A 19,179-nucleotide genomic window follows, 5' to 3' on the forward strand; every position below is an offset into this window, starting at 1 on the left:
GCTTGGTGGCTTTCCTCCGGTGACTTCGCCCTGATCAGCCAATCATCCAGGTAGGAATGAACGAGGATTCCCTCCTTCCTGAGTGTTGCCGCCACCATTACTATTACCTTGGTGAACGTCCGGGGTGCTGTGGCTAACCCGAAGGGTAGTGCCCGGAACTGATAGTGACGATTCAGGACCTTGAAGCGTAGGAAGCGCTGGTGTTCCTGATACATTGGGATGTGTAAGTAGGCCTCCGACAGATCCAGGGATGTGAGGAACTCTCCTGGTTGTATTGCCCGTATGACGGATCATAAGGTTTCCATGCAGAAGCGGGGAACCCTTAGGTGGCGGTTGACCGACTTGAGGTCCAGGATGGGCCTGAATGTGCTCTCTTTCTTGGGTACGATGAAGTACATGGAGTAATGTCCAGTATTCATTTCCTGTATAGGCACCGGGGTTATGGCCTCGAGGGTCAGAAGCCTGTTCAGTGTAGCTTCCACTGCCGCCCTCTTGAGGGGGTCGTGGCAGGGAGATTCCACGAATTTGTCGGGGGGAGTTCGAATGAAGTCCAGGTAGTACCCCTCCCGGATGATGGCCAGGACCCATTTGTCCCTAGTTATCTCGACCCATCTGCGGTAGAATAAGGCTAGTCTGCCCCTATAGCATCTTCCCTTGGATGGGTTGGCTGATTCTCATTGTGGGGTGCGGCCGGAGCCTGCACCCGCGCTGGTTCCTCTCTTGGTGTGCTTGTTCCGAAAGGACTGGTTCCTGCCCGTAGGGCGGGGTGCTCGATAGTTGCTTTTGAAAGGGTTGAAGCGCTGTGAGCTTCTGCCTCTGGCGGATCTGTGGAAGGGACGCTGGTTTCTCTTCGTCTTGTCTTCCGGCAGGCGCAGTAATGGGGAGTCACCCCATTTGTGACCAGTTTCTCTAGTTCGCTGCCGAAGAGGAGGGATCCTTTGAAGGGCATCTTTGTTAGACACGTCTTGGAAGAGGCGTCCGCCAACCAATTTCAGAGCCAGAGCTGTCTTCTGGCTGCCACAGTGGACGAGACTCCTCTGGCTGTTGTACGCACTAGATCGGAAGCCGCATCGGTGAGAAAGGACAGAGTTGATTCCATGTCCTCTCCCGGGGTGCTGTTCCTGGCTTGAGATAGGCAGGCACGAGTCACCATGGTGCAGCAGGCACCATGGTGACAGAGCTGCAACCTCGAATGACTGCTTTAGCAAGGCTTCTAGGCGCCGGGCATGAGCGTCCTTGAGTGCCGCTCCTCCCTCCACTGGGATGGTAGTGCGCTTAGCGACCGCGCAGACCATGGCGTTCACCCTAGGGCACGCCAGGAGTTCTTTGGTCACTGGGTCCAGGGGATACATGGCCGACAGTGCTCGACCCCCCTTTGAATGAGGACTCTGGAGCATTCCACACTAGGTCAATTAGCTGTTGTGCCGCCTATAAGAGAGGAAAACGGCGAGACGTCTGACGAAGGCCCTCCAGCAGGGGGTTCCATTCTAGGTTCCCCTGAGGGCCCTTGGCCCAGGATAGCGAGTTCCGTTAGACATTGGGATACTAGGTCCGGGAGCTCATCCTTTGTGAAGAAGCATCTCATGGTTCGGTGTGGCTCGACTCTGGAGGTGCCATGACTGTGGCAGCGTGAGCTCTTGTGCACTCCAGTGCGCCTCATATGCGCCGAGATGTGCGCCTAGCCGCAGATATGCGCCTTGTTCCGTGCTCGCAACTTATGCACGTGAGGTATTATGTGTGCCTAAGTTTATGCGCACAAGGGACTTGTGCGCCTAGCTCAATTTGTGCGCTCGAGTTGAACGGCGAGGCGAGTCGGGTCAAGATGGCGACAGCGAGCTTGCGGGCAATATGGCGACTTCCTCGGAGGGTCTCCATGTGGGTAGACCCTTGGGAACAGCCGGGGCCTAGCCCTGCTAGGGCGGATCAACCTGGCGGCACTGGCTCCGATCGGCGGCCTGTGCTCCTCTTCGATCCTCGGAGACTGTTTACATAGAAGATTTCTACCTTACCTTGTCTTCGGCGCTTCCTGGTTTCGTCCCGGGCGGTCTCCGGCTGCGGGGGGGAGAGGGCAAATACCTTCACCGCCGCGCTCGAGGAATGCACCCGCTGCCTCTCAGTGGTGCCCGAAATCGGGGGTTAAGTCCCTGCTGCGATTCGGCCACCGGACCGAGGCTCACCTCTGAGGGACCACGGAAATCACCTTGGGAATCTCAACTGGGGGAGGGACCCGAGGGTATCACCGCAGGAGAGCGGGGCTAGTCTTCAGGTAAACTTCTCTTCTTAAATTTGGGTTTTTCCTTGAATTTTGGTTCTAACGCTCAGAGAGCGTGCAGATAGTCCTTAACTGCTTTGGAGACGGAAAATACTGAGGAGCTGCACTTCCTGCAGGGGTATATGTACTAGGGGCTGACATCAGATTGAAATCTGATTCGTCTCCAACTGCTAACAGGAGTACACTATACCCATTGGTCCTGAGTCCATCTGCTACACGCTAGGAAATAAGATACCAGCCCCTCACACTCATTCCCCTCTCTGGGCACATCCCTGGCCCCCACACGCTCACTCATTCCCCTCTCCGAGCACATCCCTGGCCCCCACACGCTCACTCATTGCCCTCTCCGAGCACATCCCTGGCCCCCACACGCTCACTCATTGCCCTCTCCGAGCACATCCCTGGCCCCCACACGCTCACTCACTGCCCTCTCCGAGCACATCCCTGGCCCCCACACGCTCACTCATTCCCCTCTCCGAGCACATCCCTGGCCCCCCACACTCTCATTCATTCTCCTCTCCCCACCCCCCTCCGAGCACATCTCTGGCCCCCCACACTCTCATTCATTCTCCTCTCCCCACCCCCCTCCGAGCACATCTCTGGCCCCCCACACTCTCATTCATTCTCCTCTCCCCACCCCCCTCCGAGCACATCTCTGGCCCCCCACACTCTCATTCATTCTCCTCTCCCCACCCCCCTCCGAGCACATCTCTGGCCCCCCACACTCTCATTCATTCTCCTCTCCCCACCCCCCTCCGAGCACATCTCTGGCCCCCCACACTCTCATTCATTCTCCTCTCCCCACCCCCCTCCGAGCACATCCCTGGCCCCCCACACTCTCATTCATTCTCCTCTCCCCACCCCCCTCCGAGCACATCTCTGGCCCCCCACACTCTCATTCATTCTCCTCTCCCCACCCCTCTCCGACCACATCCCTGGCCCCCACACGCTCACTCATTGCCCTCTCCGAGCACATCCCTGGCCCCCACACGCTCACTCATTGCCCTCTCCGAGCACATCCCTGGCCCCCCACACTCTCATTCATTCTCCTCTCCCCACCCCCCTCCGAGCACATCTCTGGCCCCCCACACTCTCATTCATTCTCCTCTCCCCACCCCCCTCCGAGCACATCTCTGGCCCCCCACACTCTCATTCATTCTCCTCTCCCCACCCCCCTCCGAGCACATCTCTGGCCCCCCACACTCTCATTCATTCTCCTCTCCCCACCCCCCTCCGAGCACATCTCTGGCCCCCCACACTCTCATTCATTCTCCTCTCCCCACCCCCCTCCGAGCACATCTCTGGCCCCCCACACTCTCATTCATTCTCCTCTCCCCACCCCCCTCCGAGCACATCTCTGGCCCCCCACACTCTCATTCATTCTCCTCTCCCCACCCCCCTCCGAGCACATCTCTGGCCCCCCACACTCTCATTCATTCCCCTCTCCCCTCCGAGCACATCTCTGGCCCCCCACACTCTCATTCATTCCCCTCTCCCCACTCCCCTCCGAGCACATCTCTGGCCCCCCACACTCTCATTCATTCCCCTCTCCCACCCCCCTCCGAGCACATCTCTGGCCCCCCCACACTCTCATTCATTCCCCTCTCCCCACCCCCCTCCGAGCACATCTCTGGCCCCCCACACTCTCATTCCCCCCTCTCAACATACTAATTCCTCTCCTCCTGATACCTGGCTGTAGCTGCACAGTCTGAAGATTCCTTTGCTGTTGCCCTCCAATGCCCTGCTGCTGGCCATCCCGTTCCAGGTCTGCCAGCAAAAATGTGTTCGCGAGGTATCCATCACCAAGGCTTGCAGCTCACTATTTGAATCCTGCTCTGATTGGCTTACTGCTGCAATATAGGGATAGGGTGTGCCTGCTATGGACAGGCTTCATCGCAGCAGCAGCAGCCAATCACTGTAACATCGGAGCACAAGTCCCGCCCAACAAGCCCAAAAAACCGCGACTGGCAGCAAAAATAACCCAATGAAAAGCAACCAGAGAATCGGAAAAAAAAAACGCGAATGACTAGGAAAGAAGCCCAATCTCGCGGTAAATAAGCGAGGTTGGCAACACTGCAGGATATCTAGCGAGCCGCCGCGACGGCTCTAGATGGTGCTTCCGGCGAAGAGCCGATGCCAGGCTTTTGATTAGAGGGGAGCGGGGTTTATATCTGTGTCAGTGGGTGCTTGCGCTGGGTCTCGGGAAAGCTGTTTGCCCGTAAGGTGGTGACGGAGCAGCTGGGGTCCAGGGCGTTTTGCGCTCATGGATACCATAGGGGGAGAGGCGGTCAATGCAAATGGTATTTGTAAGGACGAGGGCCATCAAGTTATCGGGGAATGCGTCAATCCCAATAGCTGTGACATTCCTCTTTATGTCGCCGAATTCGTGGAAAGAGAACTAGGAAACGATCTGAAGGCATTGAAGAAACTTGGTAAGCTCATAGAGGATATATCAGAAGAGAAAAGGCAACTAGAAGAACAAGTAAGTATGCAGCTGTTATTTACCAGCCAGATACAAACATTAATGATAAATAAATCTAAAGAATGCCAGGGTGTTCTTCTCAATAGAAAAATTAACGTGATAGAATATGATTGTTACTGACATTTAATTTAGCTATTAAATAACTGACCAGTTACATTGTTATCTTACCCATTACAAAATAGTTTATTGTAAATCCTTGTCTGGCTGGAGTGAACTTGAGTGTCATGATGAACTTTGGCAAGACAATTTACCCTCTCTCCTCTCAGGGGCAGGCTTTCCAAGAGGTGGTTGTAACTGCCCCTCAAGCAGCTTCCACCTGGGGTGGGGTGCCGGGTCACTATCTCTTAAAATCTTTTTGTGATTATAAAAGTTTATTCATGGTATATCTTTCCCTTTCAGCATGATGGATATAAGGAAACCCAACCCTGGCCAAGCATGTGGCTTTTTCTTATGGCTGAGACAGACCTTTTTGGGGCATTCCCATAGCTCCTAGTGTAATATATTGGGAGGCTTTATGCAATTAAAGTTTATACTCACACCTGTAATGGTTACTCTTGGGTGGTCCTCTAGCCCAGGTAAAGAACAGTATTTCTGATAATATAATGTATAACAAAGAAGGACCTGTTTTTTCCAGCAGGTATATCCAGAGGAGGATTAGAAGGGTGGTAATTTTGATAGATTTGAGGCTGTCAATAAGGAGTGACTAGTAGTTTGGGAAGGGGATTTATATGATGAGAGGATTTGAATGGCAAATGAAAAAAGGGTAAGAATTAGAGATTATGACCTGAACAGTAGTTATAATTATTAATAGGTTGTCTAGGGAGTTGAGAGTGGTTATGTTTCATTTTATATGAACTTTAGGGTAGGTTGAGACTTGATTGGGTTAAACATTTTGTTATGATGATATAATTCTGTTTTCATTTTGTATCTGTTATTTTGTTGTAAATCACCCTGAGTTAGTTGGAGGCAATGCGATTAAAAAGTCTCATTAAATATTTAATGGAGACCAAACTGTAACATCTGCATGCCTTTGTCATCTCTGTTCTTTCAGCCTCTCTCTGCCTTGTTCACATATTTGCCCTGAAGACCAAGACTTGTTTGTTTTTCTTTCCTCACCTGCCTTTGACATTGCTGAGTTTCTTCACTGGCCAAGAGATAGAATGGCATCTTCCCCTGAGGTTGCATCCATCAATATCTTTTTTCCAACTGACCGCAGACCCCATTGTAGCACACAGCTGTCCCCACCTTATATTGTGTACCACTTAAGAAATACACCAGAGAAGAACCTCTCTTGATAAGCAGGGGAATCTGGCTTGAGGAACTCATATTACTGTAGTCAGACAGAGCTATGCACTTCACACATTTTGAGATGAACTCTGGGGAAGCTCACTGCTGATCCTTGGGAGTGAGCAAGAAGGCATTGGATCTACTCTTTGGTATCTACCATGTCCTGCCTAATGACTTGGATTGGCTACTGTTGAAAACAAGATGCTGCACTTGATGGAACTTTGGTCTTAACCAGCATGGCACATCTTATGTACTTAGGTTCTTTGTATGGAAGGCATCCCTTTAGCTGATGCCTGCAGTTTTAGTTTTATTATGTCTAGAGAAGTGGTCACACATTTTTATGTTTTTCAATATAAAAATGAATGCCAGTAATAAAATGGCTGCTTATGCAATGTACCAAAAAAGAAAATCTCTTTGGAACAACTATTTGATCAGAATTGCTTCACTTCCCTGTTAGGTTCTTACAGTTTCATCAGAGGTCCCTAAGAGGATTCAGAATGCTTTAAAGAACGCAGAAGATTCCAAACAATTTCTAAGTCAACTCATGGAGGAAGAAACGCTTCTGTCCAGTTCAATCAGCAGCCACCTGTTGACCACTCAGCTCTGGATGAAGGATCTTGGTGCATTGATTGTCCAAATAGAAGAGGCTGAACGACACCTTTCCTACCTAAAATTGATTTCACAAATTGAAGAGCTAAGGTATTGTGGGGAGGAGTGATTTGTCTCAGATTTAAAGATATTAGTGTCGTCTTTAAGACCGGTCTTCAGAGCAAAAACTTTTGTCTATGGGCAAAAGAGCTTAGTAAAGCCAATAGTAGTTTGACACTAAAGTGCATTAATGTGTGACAAATCAACCAATAATGCACACTTTTCCATTTGTGAAATTGTGCATGTGTTCTTTGCCAATTTATCACACATTACTTAGCTATTGGAAACATTGTCATAAAATCTATGCAAAACCAGGTAATGAACTGCATAATTATGTAAATCAGCTCATTTGTGTTCACATAGCAAAATAATGCGCAATAAATTGCACGAATGACAGCACAGAACCTTTCATGCAAAAAATGTTACTACACCTCAAGAAGTAATAAAGTGTTTTTTTAATAATGATTGCATATTGCAAGAAATATAATGCATGCTATTTCTCCTAACTGATTTGTGTGCGGTTAGCATGGGCTCATTTCCGTATGTTAATTAATAGGCACATATAGGTCATTATCACAGCTTAGAACATCAGCCTCCTAAATCAGTTATTTACCTGTGGCCGTGGCCTGTTTAAAAAAAACCAATAAAAAACTGCCCACCTGATCTGTGGCTAAAAGTCCACATACTTGACCTGTACACTTAAAAGTTTACCTGGACTGAACAGAGGTGTTCCTGGAGCCAAGGCTGAGGAGGGGTTTGGACTTAGGCACATATGGTTTTTGTATTTTCAAAAGAATGCCTGTAAAATTTGTGTGCGCATAATGGATGAATGGTGTAGTAGGTAGTTGTGGTAGGATAACTTTCAAAACATCCTTGCGTATATAATAGTTTGTATTAAAAACTGGTCTAATATATCTGCATATTTGCTGTCTTGTTTGTGGGCTGTTGCCAAATGACCCCCAATAAGTATAGGCCTTTTGCTCTGTATATTGCCATGCTGGCCTGAGAGGTTAAGCTCAAGAGCTCTTGGCCACCGTTTGTAGGTACCTGACGCTCTTTCCCCCCCCCCCCCCCCCCCCCCAATCCACCCATTTCCAGCCAGAGCCTAATGCAGGTGCTCTTTTTGCGTGCCTTCAGCAATCACTACAGAGTTTGTGAGAAGCAAAGCTTGTATGTGGGTTTGGAGAGTTTTTGAGGCCTGGTGTGAAGAGTAGGGTGTTCTTCCTCATTCAGTTAATATCCCTCTCATTCTGGATTTTTTTTTTTTATTTTTTTTTTGCAGGATGGATTGAATAATGGCTTGACCCTTATTTCCTTGAAGGTGCAGGTTGTGGCTGTTGTATGTTTTAGAGGCCTGGTGAATGGTGTTTCCTTGTCATCTCATCCGTTTTTTTGTTTTTTTTTAAGGGAGTGAAGCACCTTAGGCCTCCTTTGAGGTTACCAGTTCCATTGTGGAGTTTTAATTTGGTGCTGGAATTTTTGGTGGGCTCTATGTTCTAACCACTGCACAGCCTTTTACTTATAGTTTTTGACTTTGAAGACTGTGTTCCTGGTGGCTATATGTTTTGCGTGTCGGATTTCTGACCTGCAGGCATAGTCTTGCCAGGAGCCATTCCTTCAGGTAACTCCGGGGGCGTTAAAGCTGCATACTGTTCCATCCTTCTTGCCCAAGGTAGTCTCTGGCTTTCATTTAATCAGTCCATTACTTTGCTATCCCTGGATAAGGGCAGGGATGTAGAGGAGTTTCGCCTTTTGCACTCCTTGAATGTTAAGCGTCTTGTTGTGTGGTATCTGGAGGTCTCTGAATCTTTTTGAAAGACTGTTAGCCTGAATGTTCTCCATGGCCGGAGTAAGCAGTGCGCTTTGGATTCGCGGGCTGCCATAGCTCGTTGGATTAAGGAGGTGGTCAAGGCCGCGTATCGAATGCTGGAAAGCCGTTGCCTACTCAGGTTAGGGCTCATTCCACTAGGGTTCAGGCAGGTTAGTCTGTGTCTCCCATCAGTATCTGCCATGTTGCAACAAGGTCCTCCATAGACCCTTTTTCCAAGTTTTATCGTCTGGATGTGCAAGCCTGGGAGGATACAGCCTTTGCACATGTGATGTTGAATGGACAGTGGTCAGCCTCCCACCCTGTTGGGTGGGAGGCTGACCACTGTCACGCTAGGAAATGGAGAAATTCTTACCTGATGATATTGTTTCCCTTAGTGTAGACAGATGGACTCAGCTTCCACCCTCAGCTGCCACATGAGTGTGTCAATAATCCTCCTGTGGGGCTCTGGGTCCCAAGGGATTGCTGATAAGTGTTCATCCAGTCCCTAGCTTGGGGTACCTAGAATTTTCCTTTGAGTTCAGTGTTTATGGTTGGTTGAGTACAGTTTTGGTTTCCTGTTTTTAATCATGTTTTTTGCTAGTTTATCCACAGTTGCTTTTGAAGAGAATACTGGTAGGCTGGGGTCACTGCAGGGTTATGTATACTGTGACATCAGTTTACTCCGTCTCAATCTGCTGGCAGGGGAGCATAAATCCACTGGTCCTGAGTCCATTTGTCTATACTAAGGAAAACAAAATTATCACGTATGTAATTTTTCCAATTTGTTGCAATAGGATGTAGTTAGTGCAATTAGTGTAGCTGGGTTTAAAAAAGGTTTGGATAAGTTCTTGGAGGAGAAGTCCATTGACTGCTATTAATCAAGTTGACGTAGGGAATAGCCACTACTATTACTAGCATCAGTAGCATGGGATCTACTTAGTGTTTGGGTACTTGCCTGGATTAGCCACTGTTGGAAACAGGATGCTGGGCTTGATGGACCCTTGGTCTGATCCAGTATTTATTTTTTATTTATTTATTTGTGGTTTTTATATACCGACATTCATTTAGTAACATCACATCTGTTCACATTCAACAATATTTCATAACAGCGCTAAATAGATATAGGAATTAGCAGCAGTGTTTTACAGATAACCTTCCAACTTAAGAGTGTAATAACAAATCCATATAATTGAAAGGGTTTAACATAGTAGAAGATAACTTCATATGAGAAAACTAAATACAAGAAAACTACCAAATTAAAAGGCAATGTGACATATGGTTATTTTAACAAGAGGAATAGTTCTCATGGATCTCTATTTGATGAAACTGAAACTAAACTAATGGACTAATATCTCTAGGGGCATTAGTTTTTATGTTCTTACTAGGGGTTTTTTTTTTTTTTGGTTTTTTTTTTTTATTATAGGGTTTGTTTTTTTTAATATAAGGTTTTTTTATTGACCAAGGTAAATAAACACAAGATGTCAACCATACAGTGCGGCCAATACAGATATCACATAAGAAATCCCATCCCTTCTCTGCAACCAGCAACAGTAAACCATGTAAAAGAATAACCATTATTACAACAATAAACTTAGTGGCTAAGTATCCATAGGATCAGTGATTACAGAAAGATGACGTGCTGGTAGAGCATATTGGGAAAATAAAAAACAATTAAGTCCCAGCTTTGGCTCCTAGTGTTTGTGACTCCGTGTCCATGACTGCAGGAATACGAAGGTAGCCAGATGGGCGGAAGAAAGTCTATATGCTACCTGCCGATTGATTGAACAGTGATCCACTTGATAAAAGGAGCCTATGACCGTTGAAAAGCGGGTAGCTTATCCTTCCGGATGGCAGTGAGATGTGCCATGTGGTAACACGAATGAAGTCTGCTGATAACCGCAGGTAGGGATGGTGCGGTAGGCAACTTCCATGCCTTAGCAAGTTCACAGCAGGCAGCAATATATATTTGTGTGACAAATGATTGCGTTGGTTTAGGCAGGTCCACGTGGGGGAGAGTCAACAAGACCTGTGCTGGATGCATTGGAATATCCAAGTCAGTAATTTCCCGCAGCCATCTGTGCACGGTATCTCAAAAAGGGATCACAAAATGGCATGTCCACCATATATGCAAATACGATCCTACCTGACCACATAGCCTCCAGCATTTATCAGGAACAGTGGGATACATAGTATGTAACTATCTTAGAACAGTTTATAGCAATGTTCTTGAATAGCTGCAGAGAGAGAACGTTTTTAGCCATTTGCTGAAACACAATGTCCCAAACCTCCTCAGTTAGTGCAACATCTATGTCCGCCTCCCAGGCCCGTATATTTGTAAATACATAAGGGGATTGGTTATTGAGGGTATATAGTTTAGAAATCCCGCCCTTAAGCTTGCCAGCATGGTCACAATACGTCTCAAAGATTTGGCAGTACGGATTATTTTAGTATCCCCAAGCTTTTGCAGGAAATGACGGACCTGTGCAATACCTAGAAAAGCTTGCATACCCCCTTTGAATTTGTCATGAAGATCATGGGGGGGACAATAGGTCTCCCTCCTTTCAGAAGTGACTAATGGTTACCACACCCTGACTCACCCATTTGTGGAAGACCTTCTGGGAAGCAGATGTTATGAAAGAGATGAGACAACTGGTAATATTTGAAAGAACCCACTATTTGACCCCTCTATTGAGACCATAAAGTAAGTGTGGTCTGAAGGGCAATTGGTAGGAAATCTAGAGGCCACCAAGTTTCTTAGGGCTGCCAAAATAACACCTGCAGCGGCATAGCCCCTATCATGGCTTGCTCTAACCGGCCCCATTGTTTAGTATCCTGCTTATTGTAAGCATCAATAATAGCCCTCAAGTGTGCTGCACCTTGATTCCAAACTAGGTTCGGGACCCTTCTACCCCCACTTTTCCTGGGAAGGAAAAGGACAGCACGTACTATCCTTGGCGGCCTTCTTTTCCAGATGTAGTCAACAAGCTTTTTTTGCCACACCTTAAGAGTTGCCTTGGGGCACCGGTATAGGCAGTGTGGAGAATAAGTATAGTAAGCGAGGTAAAACATTCATTTTTAAGATCGCTATACGACCCATCCACAAAAAATGTTCTCTGCCCCAGTTATGAAGGTCTCGCTCCACTTTTTTCCAGATGGGGGCATAGTTATAATCTAATAACGCCTTCAACCGAGCTCCAATCTGGACACCCAGATATTTAATAGACTGTTTCGCCCAATGGAAGGGGAAAGCAGCCACTATGCGGTCTACTTCTAATTGGGGGACTGTCAGATTCAGCAATTCAGACTTATCATGGTTAACTCGAAATCCAACTACTCTATGAAAGTCTTCCAGCTCCCCCACCACAGCTTCTAGGGAACCATAAGGTTGTGTCAAGGTAAATAAAACGTCATCCGCAAAGAGTGACATTTTGCAGTGTATCCCTAAAAGTTCGACCCCTACCACCCTGGGTGAGGCACACACTCTGGTGGCGAGGGGCTCCAAAAACAGGGTGCATAACATAGGAGAGAGAGGGCAACCTTGTCTGGTATCTCTCTGTATATTAAAGCAAGAGCCATACCCCCCCATTCACCCTTGCCTGCGGGGAATCGGAGTGCTCGCACCCAGTGTTGGAAATATTGTCCAAAGCCCATTTTCTTTAACACCTTAAACAAGAAGCTAAATGTCGATTGTGTAAATATATAAATTGTTAGCATATCTCAGTTGTTAAAACAGTTCCTATATTTTCTCTCTCCCTTTACTGATGACTAACTTTATCCTTCCCGCTGATTGCGTGCTTGCTATCTCCTTGCCCCCCTCCTCTCCTCCTTTCCTTCCTGCTCCCTCTCCCCCTCCCTGTTTTTTGTAACTTTCTTGCTCAGTACTTCAATGTTGATTGTAAACCGGCATGATATGTCCTATGAATGTCGGTATAGTTCAAAAGCATCTAAATAAATAAGAAGGGCCAGTGAACCAAATCAAAGGCCTTCTCTGCATCGTTAGCTAACAATACTGCTTACCAGGGATTCCTTCCTTCCTTCCTGCTGTCTCCGTGCTCAGCACACCAATCCGGCATTCGTTTCTACCTCCGAGGGATTTAAGGGGACGTGGGCAGTCTGGCGGGTTGAGCAGCCTTTTTTTGGCTAGGCCCTGCTCTTAGTCTTATCGCTGTGTGGTAGGCCATGGCAGTGTTTTCAGGCATTTTCTTTTCCTCTTCAAGACATTGGTTCGTGCGAGTGCGGTCAGTTGTGCGCCCAGTTTTTGGACGCCTATTCGGATACCTGCTTGAAAGTCCAGTTGATAGCGGTGTCTGTTTGGTGGGGCATGCTTACTTATGTGCACAGTCTAAGCGGCAGTTCTTGGGCGTCCCCTCGGCACGTTTAAATTTTGCTGTATGTATTTCAACCTAAATTTTGGATGCCTATTTATTTTTTTGCAGTGTAAATACAGGTGGATGCACACCTTTCAGTCACCTGTTAAAGCGTACTGACAGGCTGATGGCGCCTATAGCTGAGAAACCTAAGCGGCTTGCCCTCTGGGTTACTTGTCATATTCGGGCATCTCAGCCTGGCCTTCCCTCTAACTTGTGCCAGCGCTGCTTGGAGGCTCAGGGAGAATTGCCTTCGTCTGATTTTTACTAAGCCCGGTTCTTCCCAGCCTGATTGGGGTCTGGGTAAAGACGTGTCAGAAGGGATGCCTGACTTTTGAACTCCCCTAACTGGTTTGTCAGCGGGGAAAAGTAGCTCATTGGGCACAGGACAGGTGCATCCTAGTTTTGGCATGGAGCCTTCTGCCTTTTCTTGAGTGGAGTTTTTTTTCAGGGATTGGAGTCCTTTCTTCAGGTTCAGTCCTCGGCCCTGACCAGTCTTGTCAGGTCAGAGTCGCACGTGATGGCCTCCCGCACGCCTGATGCTGCGGTTAAGCATCGAAGTCCACCTAGATCGGCAGCTGGTCTTCCCAATAGGGACTTGGATGGCACGGATGATGAAGCTGATCCTTAAGGATGGGAAAATTCCTCCAGGATTGGAACCATATAGGACTATGTTATGGCCCTTTCATAGGGATGATTTCGCAGACATTAAAGATGCTGGGAGTCCCTGGAGCTGAATTCATGTCTGAGCCAAAGAAAGATCCCATTTTGATTTTGTTGCATAAAGCCTCTTGTTTTTTCCCTGTATGGCAGTCATTCAAGAAGTAATTGATCGTAAGTGGGGTGCCCTGGAAACTAATTTCAAAAGGGGTATGAGTCTTGGAAGGTCTATACCCCCTGGATCCAGCTGCAAGAGAGCAATTTAAGTTTTCTGAAACTTAGCCGAGTGGACGATTATTCCCGTAGAGGGAGGAGTGGCCTTGAAGGATGTGCACGATAGGAGGATTGAGGCCATGCTTAAGCAAGCATTTGAAACAGTGGCGATGTCTTTGGAGATAGCTTCTTATTGTTCCCTAGTGGCTCACTCCTGTTTACTTCCCTCTCAGGAAGTTGATGAATCTGGTGTAAATTCCAGGGTAGTGATGGAGCCAGCAGCCGCCTTTTTGGCAGATGTGGGCTGTGATTTGGTCTGCACTTCAGCCAGAGGGGTGGCTTTGGTACTAGAAGCCAGGCATTAGTTATGGCTGAGAAATTGGTCGACCAATGCGACCTTCAAGGCTGACCTTACAAGGCTCACTCTTGTTTGGAGAAATTGGTCTCATTTCACTAGGGCTTAGCAGTTTTAGATTGTCTCCCGTTGACATTTGCCAAGCTGCAATGTGGTCCTCCTTGCCCACCTTTTCCAGGTATTATCGTCGGGATATGCTGGCCCAGGAGGTTGCAGCATTTGCACGTGCGGTTTTGATTGAACCCCAGGCAGCCTCCCGCCCTTTTCAGGAGTAGCTTGGGTATATCCCACTTGTTCTGGATCCACCTGTCTGAATGCTAAGAAATGAGAAATTACTATTTACCCAATTAATTTCCTTTTGTTTCGTATAGACAGGTGGATCCACCTTCCCGCCCTTAGCTGCCGGCGGGTTGTGCTATTGTCCTCCTGCGTGGCTGACAGGTTTCCAGGAGTTACTGGTAAATGTTACTCCAGTCCCTAGATCAGCGTTCATACGTTCTTTGTCTGAGCTCAGTGTTTGCTGTTGGCCTAGTGCTGGAATGGTTATTTGTTATTAATCAAGTTTTTGCTAGTCTATCCACAGTTGACTTTTGCAGAGAATACTGGCAGGCCGATGTCGCTGCAGGGGTATGTATACTGTGATGTCGGCTTTGCTCCGTCTCCATCTGCTGGTAGAGGTGCGTAACCCACTGGTTCTAGATCCACCTGTCTTTACTAAAAAAAAGAAAATTATCAGGTAAGTAGTAATTTCTCAATAGATTACATATTTGATTTATGTATATATAATGCATATGGGGTCCCTCTCTATATATACATCTATATCTGTATATAACATGGGAGTTTCTGGGAGTTCATTGACTGAGGGTGCAACTGAGCAGTTCAGTTGGAGCGAAGGATGAGAGAAAAGATGGAGGGGGCTTCCCACATCTGTTGCAAAGCAATAGGCTTATCACTAGTTTATTTTAAAAAAAATGTATATAAGCACCTTGTATAATTGAGCAGTTAAATCATTTTTAATAAACCTATTTGCTGCTTTAAAATGCTTTTTTTTGTTTTTTTTTTAGTGACAGTATTCAGCAATACCTGATGACAAATAATGTCTCTGAGGCAGCCAGTACCCTCGTATCCATGGCAGAACTGGACATTAAACTTCAGAAGTCATCTTGTTGTCATCTGCTAAGATTTATGAGATCTACTGTAAAATTCTGGCATAAAATCCTTAAGGACAAACTAACAAGGTAGGGCATGCAACAGAAGCTGGTGGATTGGTCTGTTTGTCTTTCGTTTGCTTGGTACTATTTCATATGTTGTGAATTCTTTATTGCAGTGATTTTGAAGAGATATTAAATCAACTTCACTGGCCGTTCATCGGGCCGATGCAGTCCCAGGCTTCTGCCTTGTCTTCGCCTGCCAGTACTTCCGAGTTGTACAATAACCTGGAGGTGCTCTTCTGTCAGCTTCTGAAATTGCAAACCTCGTATCCTTCTTAGTTATGAACATATTTATTTTTCATCACAATGACAAGAATTTTTTTTTTTTAATATTATAAAATCAGCTGAGACTGTAGAATATGCTGAAGGCTTCAATCAGTTGGGTTATCTCCTTTGCTTTTGCCTTTGAAACCACCCCTTTTCTGTGTTTAAAAAAAAAAAGGCTTTCATGACTGTTGCCCATTGAATTAAAAACAGCAAATTATGTGAATGATTTGGGTAGCTTTTGAAATTTGTGTGCCTGTCTTCTACCTTCTAACTACTTGGAACCTTATTCAAAAAGGGACTTTCCCCCTAGTCTGTGCCAATGGAAAAAATGTGTATTGAATAAGATCCTTTGTCCCCCTAGAATCTATAATGTAGTAGTGGTACATCCTGATAGCCTCTTATGAGTGATGTCACTTAGTTTTGAAGTTACCACTCAGAATGCTTTCAACATGTACTTTTTGAGTGACTAAGTGACTCACAAACATTAATTATTTTTATCATGGGTTCAGAGTCAATTGCATTAACCAGCAGATCTGAACCTTTTGCATAACTGTGATTGTAGAAGGGGTGAATCCTTGCCTTTTAGAAAAGCTTATAATTTCTGATTATAAACTAAATTGCTTTTATGAAAGAAAATGTGTGGAAAGCTAAACTCTGTATTACTCACTGCATGGGACATGCAGAGTTTAGAAATTGTATGTGAAGTTGCAGTGTTTGACATCTGATGAAAGCAGAAATCTTGACCCCCTTGGAGAGTATTGCAAGGTCCATCAACTTCAGTGCAGTCACACAGCCTCATCTGTGCTTTATACGTATGCAAAGCCATCTGAACTGGCTCATCGGAGGCAGAATTCAGACACAAGCATTTCACCACTAGTTGGCGTAAGATATGTTGAACAACATAAACCAGGTTATAAAATTACTTATGCTTTGTTTTTATATCGTATACCTTGTTCTCCCTTAGTGTTGGTGTTCAGCACTGTATACTCAAGAAAAAAATATAAAACTAATACCGGTTATCTGCTGAGATAATGTTTGTTGGTATGTTACCGCTTAGATTGGCAGGTTGCTTTGATGTCCGAGATATAAGTAATGCAAATAATAAAGAATATTGCAATGAAAAACTGTTGCTAATTTAAGGGACATGCACATTATGTTGCATTATGAATTTAAACTTTTTAGGTGGCCAAGTTTAGAGGGCTTCAATAGTAGGATATGCATTCCCCATCCAGAAGCAATGAAATATTTTAAGTTTTGCCAGTATATTTTTGTTTTGACAACAGTGTTTCATTTTTGAAAGGTAAAATAAGGGGAATCAAGTAATCAGAAAGGAATTTAGAGAAGACTGATAAGAATCTAAAAGAGGACCATTGAGAAATCTGGACTACGTTGAATTGATTTTTCCTTTAACTCCTGGAAATAGAGATGAACTAATTACCAAGCCAAAACAGCTACCAGAGAAATATGTTCTTCCTGTGTCCCCTCCAGTTATCCTGCCTATGCAGATCATGCTATCTCCTCTTCAGAAGAGATTCAGATACCATTTTACAGGGCATAGACAAACAAATGTTCTAAGCAAGGTTTGGATTTATATTTGTAAGGGGTTTTTTTTCTTCTTCCTTTGGTTGGTTGTGCCCTGAGATCTTTCTCCTGTTCTTTTAGGCTTCCAGCTCAATTGAAATCTAAGAACATAAAATCTGCCAAACTGGGTCATATTGTTCTTCTAGTTCCAAACTTATCTCTGGCAAGCAGCACATGCTTAGAGGAAGCACAAAAGACACAGCGAATATGTCTAGTGATCCCATCTCTTGTCATACCCTGCCAGTTTCTGGCAGTCATACTTTAGGAATGCATGGCATTCTGGGTGACATTCCTTGCTGTTTGCTCAATGATGGGCTGTTTAAAAAGGGCCAGTTTATGGAAGATTGTTTTTATTTTAAGGCCTTTTCACTAAGGAAGTTTGCCGTAGATACAAATGTAAATGGGCCCAGTTTATAAAGATAGAATCTCAGCAGTGTGAGGATTTCACAGAGCAATTAATTAGGGGCCTGATTGACCAAGGCTTTTATTCTATGTCTTTTGGAAAAAAAGCATTTCATGAATCACTCTGTGTCACTACAAATGTAGTGTTCCCTTTTTAGCTCTGGGTTTGATTTGCTGGGCTCATTGTCTAAAACGGGGAATAATCCTGAACATGTTTAAAAGGCTGTCATTTTGAAGCAAGTCACCACTATTTTTGTTCATTTATGACTGTCTCTCCCCTTTTAGCCAGAGTGGTACCTGACTCAAATACTCATGTGGATTGGAAACCATGCCAAGTTTCTAGATGAGAGAATTCAGCCAATATTGGACAAGACCGGATCTTCGGTGAACGCTAGGGTAAGCATGTGCAGAGCAGAGTTATAAAATGGCTCAGAGTTGGTAGCATTCCCCTTGGTACAAAATAGTGGGAGAATGTAATTGGATGGATACCCAGCACAAATGTGAAGTGCCCATTACACTTGTTAATATTAGCAGAACTTCCAACTCTAGGAGCCCTAGAGAAAGATCAAGTAAGCTGGGCTGATTGGACATTTAGCAGTGATTTCTGGGTGAAATGCTAGAAAACATTTGAATTGTTCTAGTAAACAATCAGTAGAATCATCCCTTCCATCCTGTTATACCAAGTCTAGGCAGGTGGGTTATGTCCCCCCTACCAGCAGATGGAGGCAGAGAGCACAAATTTCTCTGACATCAATGCCACTGTATAGAGTTGGTGCAGCACAGAGAAACACTGTATTCTGTGTCTTCAGCAGATGGTAGGATGACTTGTGGTGCAACAGGATTGTTTCTTCTAGAGGGATTCGAGCAGTTTATTTTTGTAGGCCAGGCTACTGGGCTTCCCAGGATAACAAGCTCGCTTGAAGCTGTCAGTTCCTGTAGGGTCTTGGACGAGCCTGGAGGTCCTCTATCTAGGCACGGTTTGAACCAAAAAAAGTACCACATCTTTGAAGAGATGATCCTTCAGCCTTTCTGTCCCCCATACCCCACCTTCTCCTTGTTTCCCCTCGCTGGTCTATTGTGAGGCGCTAAAGAAAATAAAAGTGAATTCTGAGTCAGAGAGCTCCTGGGAGGTGTTTGCAGCAGAGAGGCTGCTTGTGTTCATGTGGAGAAGTCACCGGTTAAATCTTTTGAGACCTCCAAAAAGGTTTCAGAGGCTCCTGTGCTATTGGGGAGTTGGGGCCTTGCCATATTGCATTTGGGGGGGCGGTCTTAGGGACATCTCAATGGTGTCATTTTTGGCAGGCAGCACCGCCATTTTGAATCCTTCTCCCTTGGCAGTTTCTTCTGCCATGTGATATTCCCCCGAGTTATCTCAGGATGCTGTGGTCCTCCTGTGGTTAGATCCCTGTAGGGTCAGAAGGTTAAGGGTATTTTTTCTCAGTTCCTCTTCTGGGGAGTTTATCCACAATTTTTTCAGTTTTTGCATCAGGCCTTTTATGCAATCCAGGGGCTTAGGAGGAGAGGTTTCCACCCCACTCCTCCACCACCCCGGCCAGGATCCTGTTTCCAGGGCCTAGCCAGAGGGCTGGGTGCCTGTCAGTATCTTAGACTGCTCCATGCGGTA

General features: G+C 45.9%; 1 protein-coding gene across 3 annotated transcripts in view; it reads left to right on the forward strand.

The window, feature by feature from the left end:
* Window positions 1–4,280: 4,280 nt before the first annotated feature.
* Window positions 4,281–19,179, forward strand: part of RINT1 (RAD50 interactor 1) — a 56,197-nt gene continuing 41,298 nt past the window's right edge. The window contains exons 1-6 of one of the 3 annotated variants that reach the window (XM_029615326.1): window positions 4,281–4,754; window positions 6,499–6,740; window positions 15,159–15,332; window positions 15,422–15,571; window positions 16,996–17,152; window positions 17,841–17,951. In XM_029615326.1, coding sequence (XP_029471186.1) covers window positions 4,536–4,754; window positions 6,499–6,740; window positions 15,159–15,332; window positions 15,422–15,571; window positions 16,996–17,152; window positions 17,841–17,951 — 1,053 coding nt within the window. In that variant the 5' untranslated portion in view covers window positions 4,281–4,535. The remainder of the gene's footprint in view (window positions 4,755–6,498; window positions 6,741–15,158; window positions 15,333–15,421; window positions 15,572–16,995; window positions 17,153–17,840; window positions 17,952–19,179) is intronic. The other 2 variants (XM_029615324.1, XM_029615325.1) reach the window with 2 other exon arrangements.

This window comes from Rhinatrema bivittatum, chromosome 9 (genome assembly GCF_901001135.1).
Source record: "Rhinatrema bivittatum chromosome 9, aRhiBiv1.1, whole genome shotgun sequence".
NCBI lineage: Eukaryota > Metazoa > Chordata > Amphibia > Gymnophiona > Rhinatrematidae > Rhinatrema > Rhinatrema bivittatum.